Source organism: Lepidochelys kempii, chromosome 1 (genome assembly GCF_965140285.1).
Source record: "Lepidochelys kempii isolate rLepKem1 chromosome 1, rLepKem1.hap1, whole genome shotgun sequence".
In the NCBI taxonomy this organism is placed as follows: domain Eukaryota; kingdom Metazoa; phylum Chordata; order Testudines; family Cheloniidae; genus Lepidochelys; species Lepidochelys kempii.
Window position 1 is genome coordinate 244,837,416 of NC_136380.1, and position 17,486 is coordinate 244,854,901.

Consider the following 17,486-nt stretch of genomic DNA (forward strand, 5'->3'; position numbering starts at 1 on the left):
GAAGTGCACATAAAGGCCCTGTGCCACTTAACAGCAATCCTTGCATCAATTCCAGTGCATTGTCCCTAAAAGGAATTCCATCAAGGATTGTGACTTTGATAAAAGAGTTACAGGGGTGGCACGTGAAGCAGAGAAGATGAGGAACCTCCTGAGCTTCAGAGGTACAAAAGTCTTTTTCCATACTCTCTCCATACCCACAAGCTGGTGGAGAAAAGATTGTCAGAACAGTCTTTTCTACTGTGGTTACTGATTTTTTACTTTAGTAAATCTATCTCTCTGGAGGAGCAAAGACAAGAGTTTGGCAGTTAAAAGGATTAACAGCAATTGTTGAAGTCAGGCCCACATAGACTAGTACTTGTTGTGCAGGCTTTCCCATAGCATCTCTTAATTTTGTCCTGCAAGATTCCAGCCTAGAGCCTCTCTAAGCAGAGTCTTACCTGTGCCAAAGTTCTTTTGGGCATTTGTTTATGTTGTGGCAGCTTTCCAGTGGAGACTAGCGTGAATAATGATTAAATATTTAAAGTTGGGTTAGTAAAACACAAAGGTTGACAATTCCATGCAGTAATTACCTCTTGAGGAAGTTCTAGTTTGGAACGGTCAGTTCCCTCTTTGGACTGAAGACCCATCAGGTAAGGGACAGGAGCATCAAGAAAATGCAGGAGAGAGGCAGGAAGGATGGGAACATACACATGTTGCCACTGAAATGGGAACAGCAGTGTGGTGATCCCCTCTGCTACTGTCATCAGACGCTGATAATCTAAAGAGAAAGAAAAAAGGCATTCAAGTATCTCTTGGCTTTAAGATTTGAAATCAGCTTTGTGGAGATGGGAGCTATAAAGCAATGTAAGTATAGTTTGCAATACTTCAGATTTGATTTTAAATAAACCACACTCTTTAAAATGTTGCAGTAAAAATACACATTTAAAAAAATATTATCCCAGCAAGCAATTGCTGCACACAGAACACTGATATTTTATCTAGATCTGTTCCACTGTGACCTGAAATCAAAACCAGTCCACTAAAGGACTGCTCATCATAGTTAGGGTGACCAGATAGCAACTGAAAAAACGGGAAAGGGGGTGGGGTAATAGGCGCCTATATAAGAAAGTCCCAAAAAACTGAACTGTCCCTTTAAAAACAGGACACCTGGGTCATCCTAATCATAGTACAGCAGGAAAAAAAAAAGATTTGGTCCAGTTTAATAACAGCATAATCTTCGTGCAGGGGACAAGAGGAGAAAGGAATGAACAGTATGGAAAAATTGCTGTCAGATCCTTTTTCACAACTGCTTAAGTTTTTCAAGCATTTTCCAAGAGAGAAATCTAGATCACACATTAACAGTAGTTTCCAGATAAGAACAATTGCTGGGCTGAGTTATCAAGTAAAATCCTAGAGGATAAAACTAATGAGAATTAAAATTTCAGAGAAACATTCTGTTCATGCAGCACACCTATGTTCTGTTCCTTTTCCAAATTCATAAGTCAGAGTAGAGAGATTTTAGTCCCGTGTACGGTTACTGTCCATATAGACATGTTTGTGCACTAATACAAGTAAAATTTCATTTTACGTCACCAATCCATGGCCACATTTTAAAAATAAAGCTGGTAACTATTTCAACTTCAATAGTAAGTTATTTTTTTCTTTAATATTCAAACAAAGTGATTAATTTAATGCCACTAGATATCCATTATATAAATGGGACAATCTAAGCTGCACAATGTATTAAAGAGTGTATGTTGGTATCAAAGGGTTTGCCACATTTATGGAAAATCTTCACCTGCAAAATTGTCCATTACCAATATAGGCAAATGGCCATTAACTCATGAGAGCCATTCAACTATATTTAACAGGCTTATTGCTCCTCCCCCAGATTGCAGCAACTTCCAAATAAATAAATATTTTGTACTTCTATAGAGATTTTTCCTTTAACATGGAAATCACAAAAAAATTAATTAAGAAACATGTTTTCTCATAAGGAAACAATAGGCAACTAAAAATATTTTCAAGTGTACAGTCAAAAAAGCCTGTAGCCACCAGCCTCAGATTTGTGCCAGGCTCAGTTAATTTCTTATCTCTTCTCTTCTCTCTACTTCACAGAAAAAGAATTTTCACATCTCACGCAGTCATGTGTAAAACCTCTCCTACAGTCCCACTGACTGACCGTGGGCAGACAGGCCATCACTCTGGTCAACACCATTTGGTAAATAAGCCAACCACTGACTCTGAAAAGTATCACAATTATATCAGAAACTTTAGCACCCTGAAACTGCATTGGTTTCGGGAGCTCACTAGCATGATACGCATGAATAAGCATGGGAATACAATCTGAAACTTCATAATGTTTTCTACCTCTTGTTGACATCTGTGGAAAAATAGCCTTGGTTTATTGAAGCTCACCCTCACCAAAAGCGTATTTTCATTCCGTAATGCTAAGAGCCAGAATGTCTTAAAGTATTTATTAGCTTGAGTCTCAAAATTGTGTCTCAAAACCATACCTACCAACACTTCAAAGTAAAAGTTTGGAGCTGGCATATTTATAAGACACCTATTTGTGAGTGTCTATCTATACAAAGATACATATTGGTATGTCTGTAGTATATTTTCCTCTATTCCTAGTGTCTATTGTGTTAAGAAGCGTTTAAAACAGTAACTCGTAACATTTAGTCTACTAATAAAACTCAGTCAAGCCTCTTGATAATCACAAGAAGTCTTCTATACCAAGGGCAGTATTATGTAGACACATCATACATTTATTAATAATCATACAAGTTTTAGAGGTCAAATTTAAGGGATGTAGAAAATGCCAATCTTTTATATAAAAAGACTTAGGTTATGTCTAATCTACGGAGCCCGTGAACAGGCTTGGCAGGCTTGATAGGTGAAATGACAGGCCCTCACAGGAAGAGCGCCACTGGCTCCACTCTGGGAGTGTGGGGGAAGGGCAGATTCAGGGATTTGGGTTGTCTTCTGTTGCTGGTGTATAGCTGTCTTATAGACTTACAGCTGCTCCATTGGACAGACTTTGTATGCAACTAATCGGGAGGCAAAGTGTTGTTTAAATAAAAAACAAAGAGGTGACCTGCTAACTAGCCTAACCATTACCAGAGTCAGCAACATTTTCCAGTGAATAGCAGCATGAGGAAAAAAATGAAAGTGCCCGATCAGCAAAACATAGGCCTGGTGGATGGAAGGGAACATTCACAGATTCCTCTGGGAAACTGTTCTCTTGGTATTTCTTGAATTAAAAGATAAATATTTTATACAGATGTGTTTCATGTAAAATTTGTTTTACCCAGCAAGTTACAGTGTGTCACTTATTTTAGTGACCTTTCTTAATCTTTTTAAAATGGAAAATAGTATTTTCTTTAATCACACTAAAAGCTATATCCTAGATGGACTGATTTTCATGTAAGTCACTTGGTCATTCAAAACAAGAACTAGATAAGGTCCATCAATGGCTATTAACCAGGATGGGCAAGGATGGTGTCCCTAGCCTCTGTTTGCCAGAAGCTGGGAATGGGCAACAGGGGATGGATCTCTTGATGATTACCTGTTCTGTTCTCCTCATAGGATCATAGAATATCAGGGTTGGAAGGGACCTCAGGAAGTCATCTAGTCCAACCCCCTTGCTCAAAGCAGGACAAATCCCCAATTTTTGCCCCAGATCCCTAAATGGCACCCTCAAGGATTGAACTCACAACCCTGAGTTTAGCAGGCCAATGCTCAAACCACTGAGCTACTGTTCATTCCCTCTGGGGCACCTGGCATTGGCCACAGTCAGAAGACAGGATACCGGGCTAAATGGACCTTTGGTCTGACCTAATATGGCCGTTCTTATGCTTGCACAAGATTAATATATGCTGGACCACAGAGACAGTATACTGAGAACCAAGATCTCTTTTAGGGAACAGTTTTACACACAAGTTCGGTCTTCAGAATTATTTCCCCCAAGCTTAAAAAACATACACAAATATATTTAATCTTTGAGAAGCAATTACTCAAATCCCTCTAAAAACAACTTGGGAAACGTTCAAAATTACAGTAAGCAGAAACAGCCTGAGCTAAAAGAAGTTAATCTTTGTTTTATCCACACGTTCTCATGTTTAAATCCCTTGGAAGGCAAATGTACAAAATGGATTGCCTAGGTTTCTGCAGAGCCCACAATTTAATTCATCTCTCTCCAGCAGAGATCTCACGCCAGTAGCATTTTGTTACTGATCCTTGGGAAATTATAGCAACTATCACAGAATGTTATTTACTTGGAAACTGTTGGAAGACCATACATTTACAATACTATTGCCTCTCTGTAGTCACAAGGGAAAGTAAAATAAAAGTCTTGAGACAAATCTTATTTACTAAACTAGAGAAAAGAAGAAAAATTTTGCATAAAGTCTTGTATTATAAAATATTTTACACTGTTACATTTTACAATGTTACACTGTGTCTTTAGTTCAGTAGCTAGAAGAGTTGTGTTGCCAACTCAATTTTTTCTTCTCCAAGTCTTGTGATATTTGGTGTGCTTCTTAAAGCCCCAGCTCTTGAAGGCATGTGACCATAAGAATCTCAGCTTTATTTTTTTTTTTATTTATTTAAAATCAAAAGTTTCTAGTCCTCAGGGTTGTGGAGAACAGCTTAAAAATGTGACTCAAGCACAATGTTAAAACAACAGAAGGTACATAAGAGAATTATTTTAAGTCTCATGATTTTGGTGGATCTTACTTATGATTTTTAAAATGGTTGGGGTTGGCAACACTGAAAGTGTTAATTGCGCATCCAATGAAGTGAGCTGTAGCTCACGAAAGCTTATGCTCAAATAAATTTGTTAGTCTGTATCTGTAAAAAGAAAAGGAGTACTTGTGGCACCTTAGAGACTAACACGGCTGCTACTCTGAATCCAGAAAGCCTTACCCTGAGTCCATGTGAGTTGCTTTGTTCCTAATGGCTAGAAGTGCCTGGGAATAGCAAATTACATTGTTACTATTAGGAGTACTTGTGGCACCTTAGAGACTAACAAATTTATCTGGGCATAAACTTTCGTGGGCTAAAACCCACTTCATCAGATGCATGAAGTGGAAAATACAGTAGGCAAGTATACAAACACAAGACATGAAAAGATGGGAGTTGCCTTATTAAGAGGGGGGTCAGTGCTAACGAGACAATTCAACTGAAGTGGAAGTGGGCTATTCTCAACAGTAGAATACCAAGGGAGGGAAAGATCACTTTTGTAGTGGTAATGAGGCCAATGTAATTAGGGTGGCCCATTTCAAAGAGTTGACAAGAAGGTATCAGTAACAGTAGGGGAAAATTAGTATGGGGAAATTAGTTTTTGTAGTGACCCATCCACTCCCAGTCTTTATTCAGGTCTAATTTAATGGTGTCCAGTTTGTAAATTAATTCCACTTCTGCAGTTTCCCATTGGAGTCCATTTTTCAAGGTTTTTTTGTTGAAGAATTGCCACTTTTAATTCTGTTATTGAGTGTCCAGGGAGACTGAAGTGTTTTCTGACTGGTTTTTGAATGTTATAATTTTTTTAACATCTGATTTCGGCTACCACTCTGAAATTGTTACAGTTGGTTCCCTAGCCTTCACTTGTGTTTAAATCTGGATTCAGAGTATAACAGAGGAGCAGCATGATAGCAAACACAGAGCTGCACTTGTTTCTCAGATGGTTAAGCTGATATATCGGGTCTCAACTTTTAATAGAGTGTGTGTCTGGGTATGTCTGTGTGTCCCCCAATACAAAATTAAGTGTTCTGTTAAATCCTTTGTCCTCCTGCCGCAGCTACTACTGGTCTCTGCCAGACACTGGGTGTATCTCTGGTGGGCTCTCAGGCCCTCCACCCGTCTTTCAGTTCACAAACCTCCCCTCTGCAGCCAGCTCCCAAGCTGTTGCCTTCTCCACCTGTACTGCTTGTTCTTATGCGGTGTCCTTCTGACCTCAGGTTATACTAATTCCTTTTCCTGCACTCTAGAGGTAATGGTCTTCTCTGCTGTTAGATTAATGGGGGGATTACAGTGCCCAGTAATCAACTACATAGGTTCCCTACAACATTACTTAACTGTCCAAAGCTCCTTTTTCAGGCTCAAGTTTTCAGGGTTTCCTTGTAACTGAAGTGAATTGAACTGACTTTTTGGCAAGTTAGAAAAAAACCAAAAACAAAAAAAAAGGTTCAGACATTTTTGAGAACAGTGGGAGGGGGAAAAGATCAGTTTGTTTTAAAGGTATATAGCAGCAGCTTTACTTCTGAAATGGTTGGGGGCTGAAAGGTAAATTCTGACATACCAATAACCTCCCCGAGAAATACATTTAGGTGTTCCAGTGAAAACTGATTTTGAGTTGACAGTCGTGTCCTCTTGATAATTGCACCACGTGCACATGAAGTATATTTGGCACTGGATTCTCCAGCTGAGCTTGTGAAGTTTGCAGATGAAAGAAAGCCATGCATATGTGCACAGTGTGGCTTAATTTATTTGCACAGTGAAAAGCATTGGTAAGTGCACAGGTCTGCATGACACTGCACTGTAACTGCTTATTTTGTAAGAAGACACCAACAAGGCAAGAGCTTCTTTCACGATAAAAGCTTCACAGGAGTTTACTAGAGAGAAGCTTTCTCTGCTAGATCTCAGGCGCTTAGTACAATAGAAGTTCAGTGGTATTTAGTTAAACAAAAAAGAAATCTCATTTTCTTTTTAAAGAACTCTTGGAAATATGAAAAAACTATGTTACAAAAAGTCAAACATACCAAAATGTAAGCTGCACATTAGCCTCAACTCTGCACATTTAGAAATGTGAATTATGATGCAGTATAATTACACAATTGCTTCATTTGTCAAACAAAACGTACTGTACAACTTCCCCACCACCACACTGTCTAATGTAGACAATTCTTGACAAAGAACAAAGTTGGGTCAAGGATATCTCAGACTTTTCTGGGAGTGGGGATGGGAGGGGAAGGGGAGAAAAAAAAATTCACTGCAGATGCTCCATCAGAAAATTCAAAAAAATTTTGTATTTCATCTTTTTCAAACTATTTAAGGTGACAGTGTCACTTTTCCCCTTCTGGTATACTTAAAAGCTATTTTGTCAATGGTGTCACTATTGAACGTTTATTAACTTTCACTTTGTCTATGACAAGGGCAGCATTTTCAGACTTGATACGTGAAGTTCAGCATCTATACCCATATTCAGGCAGCCTCTCCCCGCCCACCCAAACATGGCCCAATTTTCAGAGGTGCTGATCAACTGGAGTTCTCACTGACTTTAGTGGCAGTTGTGGATATTCAGCATCTTCAAAAAATACGACACCTATTTAGATGCCCAACTTTACTCACTCTTATTTGAAAACCTGCCCCGACTTCTCTTCTCCCCAGAGTATGCATTTTAATTTAGGGCCAGATCAACTAAGGTTGCAAATAGGCACCTAGTACAACCTACAAAATGATAGAATACAAAAGAATAGAATATCAGGGTTGGAAGGGACCTCAGGAGGTCATCTAGTTCAACCCCCTGCTCAAAGCAAGATCAATCCCCAATTTCTGCCTCAGATCCCTAAATGGCCCCCTCAAGGATTGAACTCACAACCCTGGGTTTAGCAGGCCAATGCTCAAACCACTGAGCTCTCCCTCCCGCACAAAGCAGGTGAGGCACCCAATTCCCATTGAAAGTAAATCACATTATGAGACCATCTGCATCATAGGCACCTAAATAGCTCTGTAAATCTGGGCCCTCGTCAGCAGCCCTGTAGTATACAAGAAGCAGTGATCCAGCATTAAGCCTCGCAGCCTACGTACTGTGAACTAGACATTTCTGAAACCTGTATCAGAGTCCTTGTACAGTCAATAGGAAGTGTTGAACCTTCTCTCCTGAAAAACCTAACTCCCAAAAGCTCATTAAAACATTACAAGTAGACAGGATCTGTGCAAGATGCCTCTCTGACAGCTTTGCCAACGTATTTAACCTGCACCAGCCCTTTGAGTGCAGTCCCAAGGTGTCAAGCAGAAGCCACCAACTACATCCTCATGAAAGTAATTACTTTGAGAGGCCAGTAGGCCCATAAGGAGACAACTTCATTTCTACTTATAACCCCCAGATGAATTTCAAAGTTTGGCCTCAAAGGTTAGAACATAAACATCTTAATAAAATTTGTCACATCAAAAAGAAAATATGTGAGCTTTGTGCAAGACATATTACCTAATGTAATTTCCTGCAGAAGGGAGGGTTAGTTTTGTGCTGTCTTGCAAGCTGATCAAGGGCAGTTTAAAGATGACAATTAAGTCAATTCTATCACTAGCTGTCATGAATATGATGCATAATTAAACAAATGACACTCAGAATGCCTAGAGGAAACAAATTACTTAGCCCTTTCACTAGCAAAGCCTCATTTATTTTTATTACACTGTGTCTCACTAATCCCCTGAAATCGAATAGTTCACAGACGTTTCAGCACTGCAGTTGTTCAGGAATTGTCTGATTAGATCAGACACAAATCCAGAAAGATAGCCTACCTTGTGAATACAGAAGAATCTGCATCTCCAGGAGAACACATGTAAAAACTTGGATAAGGTTTTCCAATCCCAGCAGCTCAAAGGCTTCTCGAAGAGGGTAGTCAGACAGTGGAAGTTCACTGGGTCCAGGTCTCTGGCAAATGATAGGCTCATAAACCCCATAGAACTTCAGTGACCTCCCTGGGGGTGGAAGGGGCACTTCATAGAGAATGTTATGGATATAGCTCTCCAGTGGTAAAGGTGGGGGTTGCTGAGAGGTAACTGCCTTGTAAAGTTGGATAAGAAACTTCTTGCAAGCCTGCATGAAGGGCAAAGGAGTGATGAGACATATACATTTGGATACGTATAATGTGTCTCTGTTGATGTCATATGAGTTGTACTGCTGGAGCTTGGCCAGGGAAGTGGCATCTCCTTCATCAATGCTGCTTGCAAGTGAGTCCATGCTGCAAGAAGATGAGGCATAGACGCTGCTGTATTGCTCTGCATTGTGCATTTGGTAAAGCGTTTGCATGGCTGTGCAAATTTGCTTGCTTGTGACCTCCTCATAGAAAGTGAGCACAAATCCGTAAGTACGAGAACCATCTTCTCTGGTTATTATAAATGAGTGGAACTGCGGGTCTCTGTTGTCAGTCTGGGTCCTGAAAGACAGCCCTTTAGGCATACACAGCTGTGTAAGAAAAAGATAATCATATCAGTATTTAACCTGAAATCATTTAAGATTTTGTATTTTTTGCTTCCATGAGCAGATCAGGCAATGAAAAAATAAAATTTAATATATATGCCAATAATTCTAATTTACTAACAGTTTAGATTAAAAGATGTACTCTTAAAATAAATTTGAAAATGAACAGTCTGGCCTCATACCCAAAAAAATGTTGCTTAAAGAAAGATCTTTTTAGACTTGGTTTTATTTTACCAACTCAGAAGCACCACTTCACATAATTATTCTTAATAATGAATAATACATCACATGTATTTAAGCATGACAAATGCCTTCAGTTTTTGCTTTCCAATGAGATATCACTTCTAATTTGCTGAAGTGCACAATGAAAATGGGCAAAAAAAAAAAATCACATACCATCAAAACCAAAATTCAACAAAAGTTCTTTATGGTATATGCTTATCTTTAATTTAAAAAAATAAACTGAATAAATAACTGATAATCCATTAATAAATACATTTATACAGGAGAAAGTTTATTTTCTTACCTAAATAGTAAAACATTATTTTGATTGGGGGAGGAATTCAATGTAAACGTAGTTTTTGGTTCATCAGTCAAGTTATTTTACAATGATTCTATTTTACATAAGTACTTCTTTGAAATGTAGCCCTAGAATGATAACCCAAGGTATTTTCCAGACATTTTTTATGAAAACCATCAGCCATGTAATACAAAATAGTGAAACAATTTTGCAAAACATGTTTAAATCATGCTACAGCATGAAACCATATTATGCTCAAAACAATCTATAAATATTTTTAAAACAAGAACTAAAACTTTTTTAAATTGGAAGGTGCAAAGAACGGAAAGGAACGGAACCTTCAAAGAGCACAGTGAAAAGTGAGAGAAAGGTTGGCTTGGTGCGCGGTTAAGGATCAGTGTCTATCCACAACATAGAACTGACTAAAAAGTGACAGTGTAGACCCCCCCCCTGCAATGTCTCACCTGGACCAGGAGTAATCACTTCTCCTTGGAAGAGGTAAACAGGGATAATTTTATAAGCATGGACACGTCCATTCCTAATCAACACCAGCTCACATTGAAAGACCAGTGAACAGTCACATGGCGACAAGTTTCAGCTGCTACTGACCTCAGCAGGATTCAGCTCAATGGCATAGAAGCCAGATTTCACATCCAGTTAGCAATCCCATGAATCATCCAGACCTATTTTTATATGTTACTGTAAAAGTTAATGCATGGGGTAATAAATGACCTGGAGTCAATAAAAGGATTTCATTCAATTGATGGGCATTCCTGACATAAACCATGAAATTGCAGCTCAAGCCACTTTTTGAACAGCAGCCACATATTAACTGAAAAGGTTTGCAGTTTTGTTATTGAAGTGTTAATAGTAGCTCTGTCATTACAGCTGCATTCAAACTCTCTGTGAAAGGAGGAGTAAAATCTCTATTTCATGTTTTAATTATTGAATTTAGTCTCCATAATACGTATCCCATAACTTTTACTGGATTAGTCTGCCCCAAACTATGTTAAATTCTGAAAACTGGGCTTTGACACTGGGAACAATGGGCATAGCTTTATTAAGTCTGACCACAGGGTGTTTAGACTACCGCTGTCTGACACTTAAGTATCACACGTCTCTCTCTAAAAAAAGAGGAGTACTTGTGGCACCTTAGAGACTAAAATAAATTGGTTAGTCTCTAAGGTGCCACAAGTACTCCTTTTCTTTTTGCAAATACAGACTAACACGGCTGTTACTCTGAAACATCTCTCTCTGAAATCCTCCAGTAGGGGACCTTCCCCCACAATCAACACCTATTAAACTTCATTATCTTTTGCATGCCCTACAGCACACAGTAAACCAACACTTCAACTCAGTGGTTGCAAAACAGAGTGCCAACACACTGCAAATATTATTAGGCTTGGAACTAGGGTGACTAGATGTCCCAATTTTATAGGGACAGTCCCGATATTTGGGACTTTTTCTTATACAGACTGCTATTACCCCTCCACCCCGTCCTGATTTTTCACACTTGCTGTCTGGTCACCCTACTTGGAACAGGATAGGAGGAAAGGGAGCAGAAGATAAAGGAGAGGGGCAGGACAGGAAGATTTGCAATGAGGGAAGAGCTCACCAGGGGACTATTAAATTGCAGAACCCTATAGATAAGCCAAAATGGTGGGGCCAAGTGTTAGCATTAATCCAAAAAGAAAAGCCGTAAACACGTTATGGTCTTGATGCACAGGGATATTATATTCAGGTAAGCACCCTGAAAGTCAATAGCATACACTCATCCAGGTTTATCATATGGATCACAAAGCAGAGTCTAAATCCTAAAGGAAGGTTCTTGAAGAGAAGAATTCACATTCAACTCTAAAATAGGTTTGAGCGAACTAGAAGAATTGTGGAAGACTCTCTCAAGGCAGGACCTAAATAATTTCCTTGTTTTTTCTTTTTTCTTTTTTTTTTTTAAAACCAGATGATTCAGCAGTCTTGAGCTGCCTACCTCCTGACTACGTCTTTCTGAGGGGGAATTAAAACAACTAATTATACAGTAGATCCTCAGTGTTACAACCCCCCGCCCTGGGGAACAGAGATTGTTCTTAACTCTGAACAAAATATTCTGGTTGTTCTTTCAAAAGTTTACAACTAGGGCTATTGATTAATCGTAGTTAACTCACGCGATTAACTCAAAAAAATTAATCACGATTAATCGCAGTTTTAATTGTGCACTGAAACAATAGAATACCTATTGAAATTTATTAAATATTTTGGATATTTTTCTGGATTTTCATATATATTGTATTCTGTGTTGTAACTGAAATCAAACTGTATATTTCTGATTACAAATATTTGCACTGTAAAAATGATAAAATAAATCGTATTTTTCAATTCGCCTCATATAAGTACTGAAGTGCAATCTCTGTCATGAAAGTGCAATTTACAAATGTAGATTTTCTGCTACATAACTGCACTCAAAAACAAGACCATGTAAAAGTTCAGCGCCTACAGGTCCACTCAGTCCTACTTCTTGTTCAGCCAATTGCTAAGACAAACAAGTTAGTTTACATTTACAGAAGATAATGCTGACTGCTTCTTATTTACAATGTCACCAGAAAGTGAGACCAGGCATTAGATGGTTTCAATGCAACATCACCCAATCAACAAGGTCCAGCTGACAGATGGATGTGTCAGTGCTATGGAAATACACCCTTATGACTGGTGTACCAGAGACAAGTCACCACAAGATAAAAGGGAAACTGTCTAATGAAAGCTTTGCTCCTCACTACTCCTTTCCAAGCACTGTTTTTGCAAGTACATGAACAGGCTGTAACCATGTAATTATTTCAATTTACGTTTACAAAAACTTTCAATCAAAGTACTTTGTTTAAAGATCTGCCAACGACATGTAAACAGACTAGATATGGCAGAATAACTTTACTTTCTTCTCTGGGAGACTAACGTCATCTTTATTGCAGGTCTGTACAAAAATGCAAGAATCTAAAATTAAAGAACAATGGACGTGTTCTTGGTTTTCAAGTAATTCTGCCATCTGTATAAGCATTTTTAATGTACCCATTGCTACCAAAATAATTGAGATGCGATTCTGCCTTTCATTCTCTTTCTTTTTCTTATTATATTTTCTTATTATCTTAATATTTTCTTACATTAAGGCCCCAGTTAAGCAAGGTATTTTAGCACATGTGTAACTTGAAACATGCCAGGAGGCCCACTGTCTTCAGTGGAGCTATACATGTACGTAAGAAATACAACTCCTATTTTTGGGCCCAGTTCAGCAACATACTTAAGTTTTTACTGTCTTCTGTACTTAAAACTTCAGCCTGAAAACCACCAGATTGTAACATCAAAACCGGATGCTGAGGAAGTGCTAGAGAAGATTATGACTTTAGGTGGGATAAACCCAGGAAGCAGTGAATATGGAAAAAATAAAAGGTATTTAATATTTGAATGCAAGTAATGTCTTTACTATTCAATACAGCAGTGTTTCCCAAACTTGGGACGCAGCTTGTTCAGGGAAAGCCCCTGGCGGGCCAAGCCCTGCCGCATCCGCAGGTTCGGCCCATCGCGGCTCCCACTGACTGCGGTTCGCCACTGCAGGCCTGCGCCACTTCCTGCAGCCCCCATTGGCCTGCAGCGGCAAACCGCAGCCAGTGGGAGCCGCGATGGGCCGAACCTGCGGATGCGGCAGGGCCCGGCCCGCCAGGGGCTTTCCCTGAACAAGTTGTGTCCCAAGTTTGGGAAACACTGCAACATAGGAAAGGAAACTTGATCTAAAGACAGAATGGTATAGTTTGAGTTTTTTGCTTTTGTTTTGTTAGATGATTTTCATAAAGAATTTGTAATTCCTTAAGCATATAGCAATAACAGAATACTTTCAGATTAACCTTCAAAGACTTGTGCATTTTCTCCTCCAAGGAAATTGCCTTTGCAGCTTATATAAAGCAGACGGAGGCAAAGGATGACAAAACAAAAGGAGAGATCAAGAAGGCCGATAATTGGCTCAAGTGATTAGGAGGAGGAAAAAATATTACTTTAAGTGACATTTTAGATCAAAATAATGATAAAGGTTTTCAAGGGATAAGGTGAAAGCGGGTATTCCTACTATTTGTAAATATTGCTGCTTTTGTCAGAACATATGTGTGGTAAATATGCTCTGAAATGACTTTTTCCCCCCAGAAGATTTTGTTTCATACAATTATTTTGTTTTAACCAGGCTCCTATAAGGAGACAGAATAAAAATTATGTAGGCGGATACAATTTTTGTACGCTAATACCATCACAGCTTTCTCATGAATACCCATTATATTCTGAAAATATTTTTCATTGCATCTTCTTGCATGTTTTGCTTACTCAGAGATGAACATTAACAACCTCTCCTGTAAACTGGCTGGCAGAAGTGGCCTATGCAGTAGCTTAGGTATTACCACATTAAACTGTCCTGCCTCCTTCAATCTAATGCAGATGCAAGATATTGCATAGACCTACTGTAACTACTGCACTGTTCCCATTGCTGTGCATTTAGGAGCTGAGCTGATATTGAAATCTACATACAGTATGCAAGATGTCTAATATAGCATCATCAGTCTCATATCTGTCTGTATCTGCTTAGTATTAACAGTGATAGTTGCTACCATGGTATTAGTGTTGACAACTACTGTGATTTTATCATGCATCTTGCACACTTGGTTTTTGTTTTTTTTTAAAACCCCAGCACCTGGAAACAGCTCAAGCTGATCCCCAGAGTACCAGCAGGCGGCGCCAGGACAACGGTGAGTGGTGCGCCCTGTGACAAGATGCCATTAAGAATTCTCACATTCTATTGGCTGCAACACTCCTACCTTACAGCCTTTTACAATCCTTTAGGAAGGATTCCTCCCCTCCACTTGGCTGACATATGCCATTTCACTATATTTCTCTACCTTTATCAAGAATTTGCTTCTTACTTTTTCTAAATAAAATATTTGCATGTAGTCCATCTGGAAAGCCAGTTACAACGGGGTCCATCTAGCCCAGTATCCGGTCTTCTGACAGTGGCCAATACCAGAGCTTCAGGGAGAGTGAGCAGAACAGGGTAATTCAAGTGATCCACCTGTATTCCCCACCCAGTTTCTGGCAGAGGTTTAGGGTCTCTCTCGGCATGGGGTTACATCCCTGACCATCTTGGCTAATAGCTATTGATGGACCCATCCTCCATGAATTTATCCAGTTCTTTTTTGAACCCAGTTATACTTTTGCCATGGGATGTTGTGATGCCAATGAGCTCCACAGGTTAATTGTACGCTGAGAGAAAAAGTACTCTTGTTTTTATTAAACTTCATGCCTGTTAATTGCATCAGGTGACCGCTGGTTTTTGTGAAAGTGCAAACAATTTTCTACTCACTTTTTTTCACACCATTCATGATTTTATAGACCTCTATCATACCCCCTCCTCCCAGGCATTTCTTTTCTAAGCTGAACTGCACCTCACTTTTTAATCTCTCTTGGGCAACCAGAGCCGGACACAGTATTCGAGGTGTGGGTGAACCATGGATTCATTAAGTGGCATTACATTTCCTCTCATTTCTACCCCTTTCCTAACGCTTCCCAACGTTCCACTAGCCCTTCTGAAGCCGCACATTCAGCTGAAGTTTCTAGAGAACCGAGTGTCGTTTAAGACACGTGAATTTGTAGCCTCACTCGTGGGTTTTGAATGGCTGGCGTTGGCAATACTGCTACCACGGTACTCATACGTTAAGTTACTTTCCAAAAGACAGGGAGGAGGTATGGGAGGAAGCAAATAAAGGAATGCACAATTGCTGCTACTAGTAGCATTCCAGAAGCTAAACTTTAGCAGGCACAAACAATACCAGTAGGGAACAATAAAAGAGTTAATTATACACATCTCTTCAGGATACTGCTTGACAGATTCTGACTTTCCAACATCCAGCCTCACAGAGCCCAAGTTACAGCCATTTTCTGCCACCCTACAACCCATCTATAAAAAGGTAAACTGACATTTGATGGCAACTTAATTCACCACAATTACTCTTAACAGTAAAGTACTCTTATTTCCTAAGGGTTGTCCCCTGATCTCTCTAGGTTTTTATGGTAACGTGTTTTGAGGGAGAACATGTTCTTACTGTTCATCTTCCCTACTCCTTGAGTACTCTGCAGGAAAGTTACAGACTATGACACACTATAGGCTAAGTATGCTTGAAAGAGTTTACAGAAGCAGGGGTTGCCTTATAGATTGTGCCTATTTTTAAAACAGAAGGAAGCATCTTTTCACAGGAAAGCTTGCTTCAAATAAAAACAAACTGTTAGTTCTTATCAAAGCCCATTTCTATATGAAGTCTTTACCAACAGAATCTTACAGAGCTTTGATCACCGTGGAGAGGTCCTTGGAGTACCAAATTATTTGGGGAATTTTCAATGATCCCTCTTAATCTTGAGATAGTCTCAAGAAAAAATGAACGTTGAATGTTGACTTGAATCTTATTTCTATCCCTTTCCTAATGGTTCCCAACGTTCTGTTAGCCATTTTGAGGCTGCACACTGAGCTGAAGCTTCCAAAGAATTAGGCACAATGGACTCCAAGATCTATTTTTTGAGTGGTAACAGCTAATATAGAACTCACTGTTTTGTATATATAGTTCGGACTATTTTTTACAGTGTGCATTGCTTTGCACTTATCAATGTTGAATTTCATCTGCCACTTTGTTGCCCAGTTTTGTGAGATCCCTTTGTAACTCCTTGCAGTCAGCTTTGGACTTACTATCTTGAATAATTTTGTATCATCTATAAAAACTTTTCCACTTCACTGTTTACCCATTTTCCAGATAATTTATGATTATGTTGGACAGCACTGGTCCCAGTACAGATCTTTGGGGGACCCTAATATTTACCTTTTTCCATTGTGAAATCTGATCACTTATTCCTACCCTTTGTTTTCTCTTTTAACCTGTTACTGATCCATGAGAGGACGTTCCCCGTTATCCCATGACTACTTAGTTTTCTTAGGAGTCTTTGGTGAGGGTCCTTGTCTAAGGCTTTCCAGAAATCCAAGTACACTATCACCCTCGTTCACATGTTTGTTGACCCCCTCAAAGAATGCTAATAGATTGGTGAGGCATGATTTTCCTTTACAAAAGCAGTGTTGACTCTTCCCCAAAAAATCATGTTTATTTAGGTGTTTGATAATTCTGTTCTTTACTACAGTTTCTACCAATTTGCCTGATACTGAAGTTAGGCTTACCAGTCTCCAGATTGCCTCTGGAGCCCTTTTTAAAAATTGATGTTACATTAGCTACTTTCCAGTCATCAGATACAGAGGGTTATTTCAGCAACAAGTTACATAGGACAGTTAGGGGGTTCTACAATTTCATATTTGAGTTCCTTCAGAATCCTTGGGGGAATACCATCTGGTCCTGGTGACTTATTACTGTTTAATGTATCCATTTGTTCTAAACTTCTTCTGTTGACACATCAGTGTTGGTAACAAATCTGAAGTACTGTGCATCGTCAAAGCTATTCTTTTGGGATGTCTCCCCAACATCCTCTGCAGTGAAGACCAATGCAAAACACACCCCCCCCCCCATCCCCCATTTAGCTTCTCTTCCATGGCCTTGACTTCCTTAAGTGCTCCTTTAGCACCTTTGTCATGTACGGGCCCCACTGCCTGTTTGGCAGGCTTCTTGCTTCTGAAGTACTTAAAAAATTCTGACTATTAGTTTTTGCATCTTTAGCAAGTTACTTCTCAAACTCTTTGTTGCCCAGCATTCTCCATATTATCTGTGC

General features: G+C 39.2%; 1 protein-coding gene across 4 annotated transcripts in view; it reads right to left on the minus strand.

The window, feature by feature from the left end:
* The window catches only part of DENND5B (DENN domain containing 5B), a 167,768-nt gene that overhangs the window by 66,466 nt on the left and 83,816 nt on the right, over positions 1-17,486 (minus strand). For all 4 annotated transcript variants that reach the window (XM_073321423.2, XM_073321415.2, XM_073321442.2 and 1 more), the window contains 2 exons: positions 8,506-9,172; positions 570-757 (listed from right to left, as the gene is read on the minus strand). In XM_073321423.2, the coding sequence (XP_073177524.1) occupies positions 570-757; positions 8,506-9,172 (855 nt within the window). The remainder of the gene's footprint in view (positions 1-569; positions 758-8,505; positions 9,173-17,486) is intronic.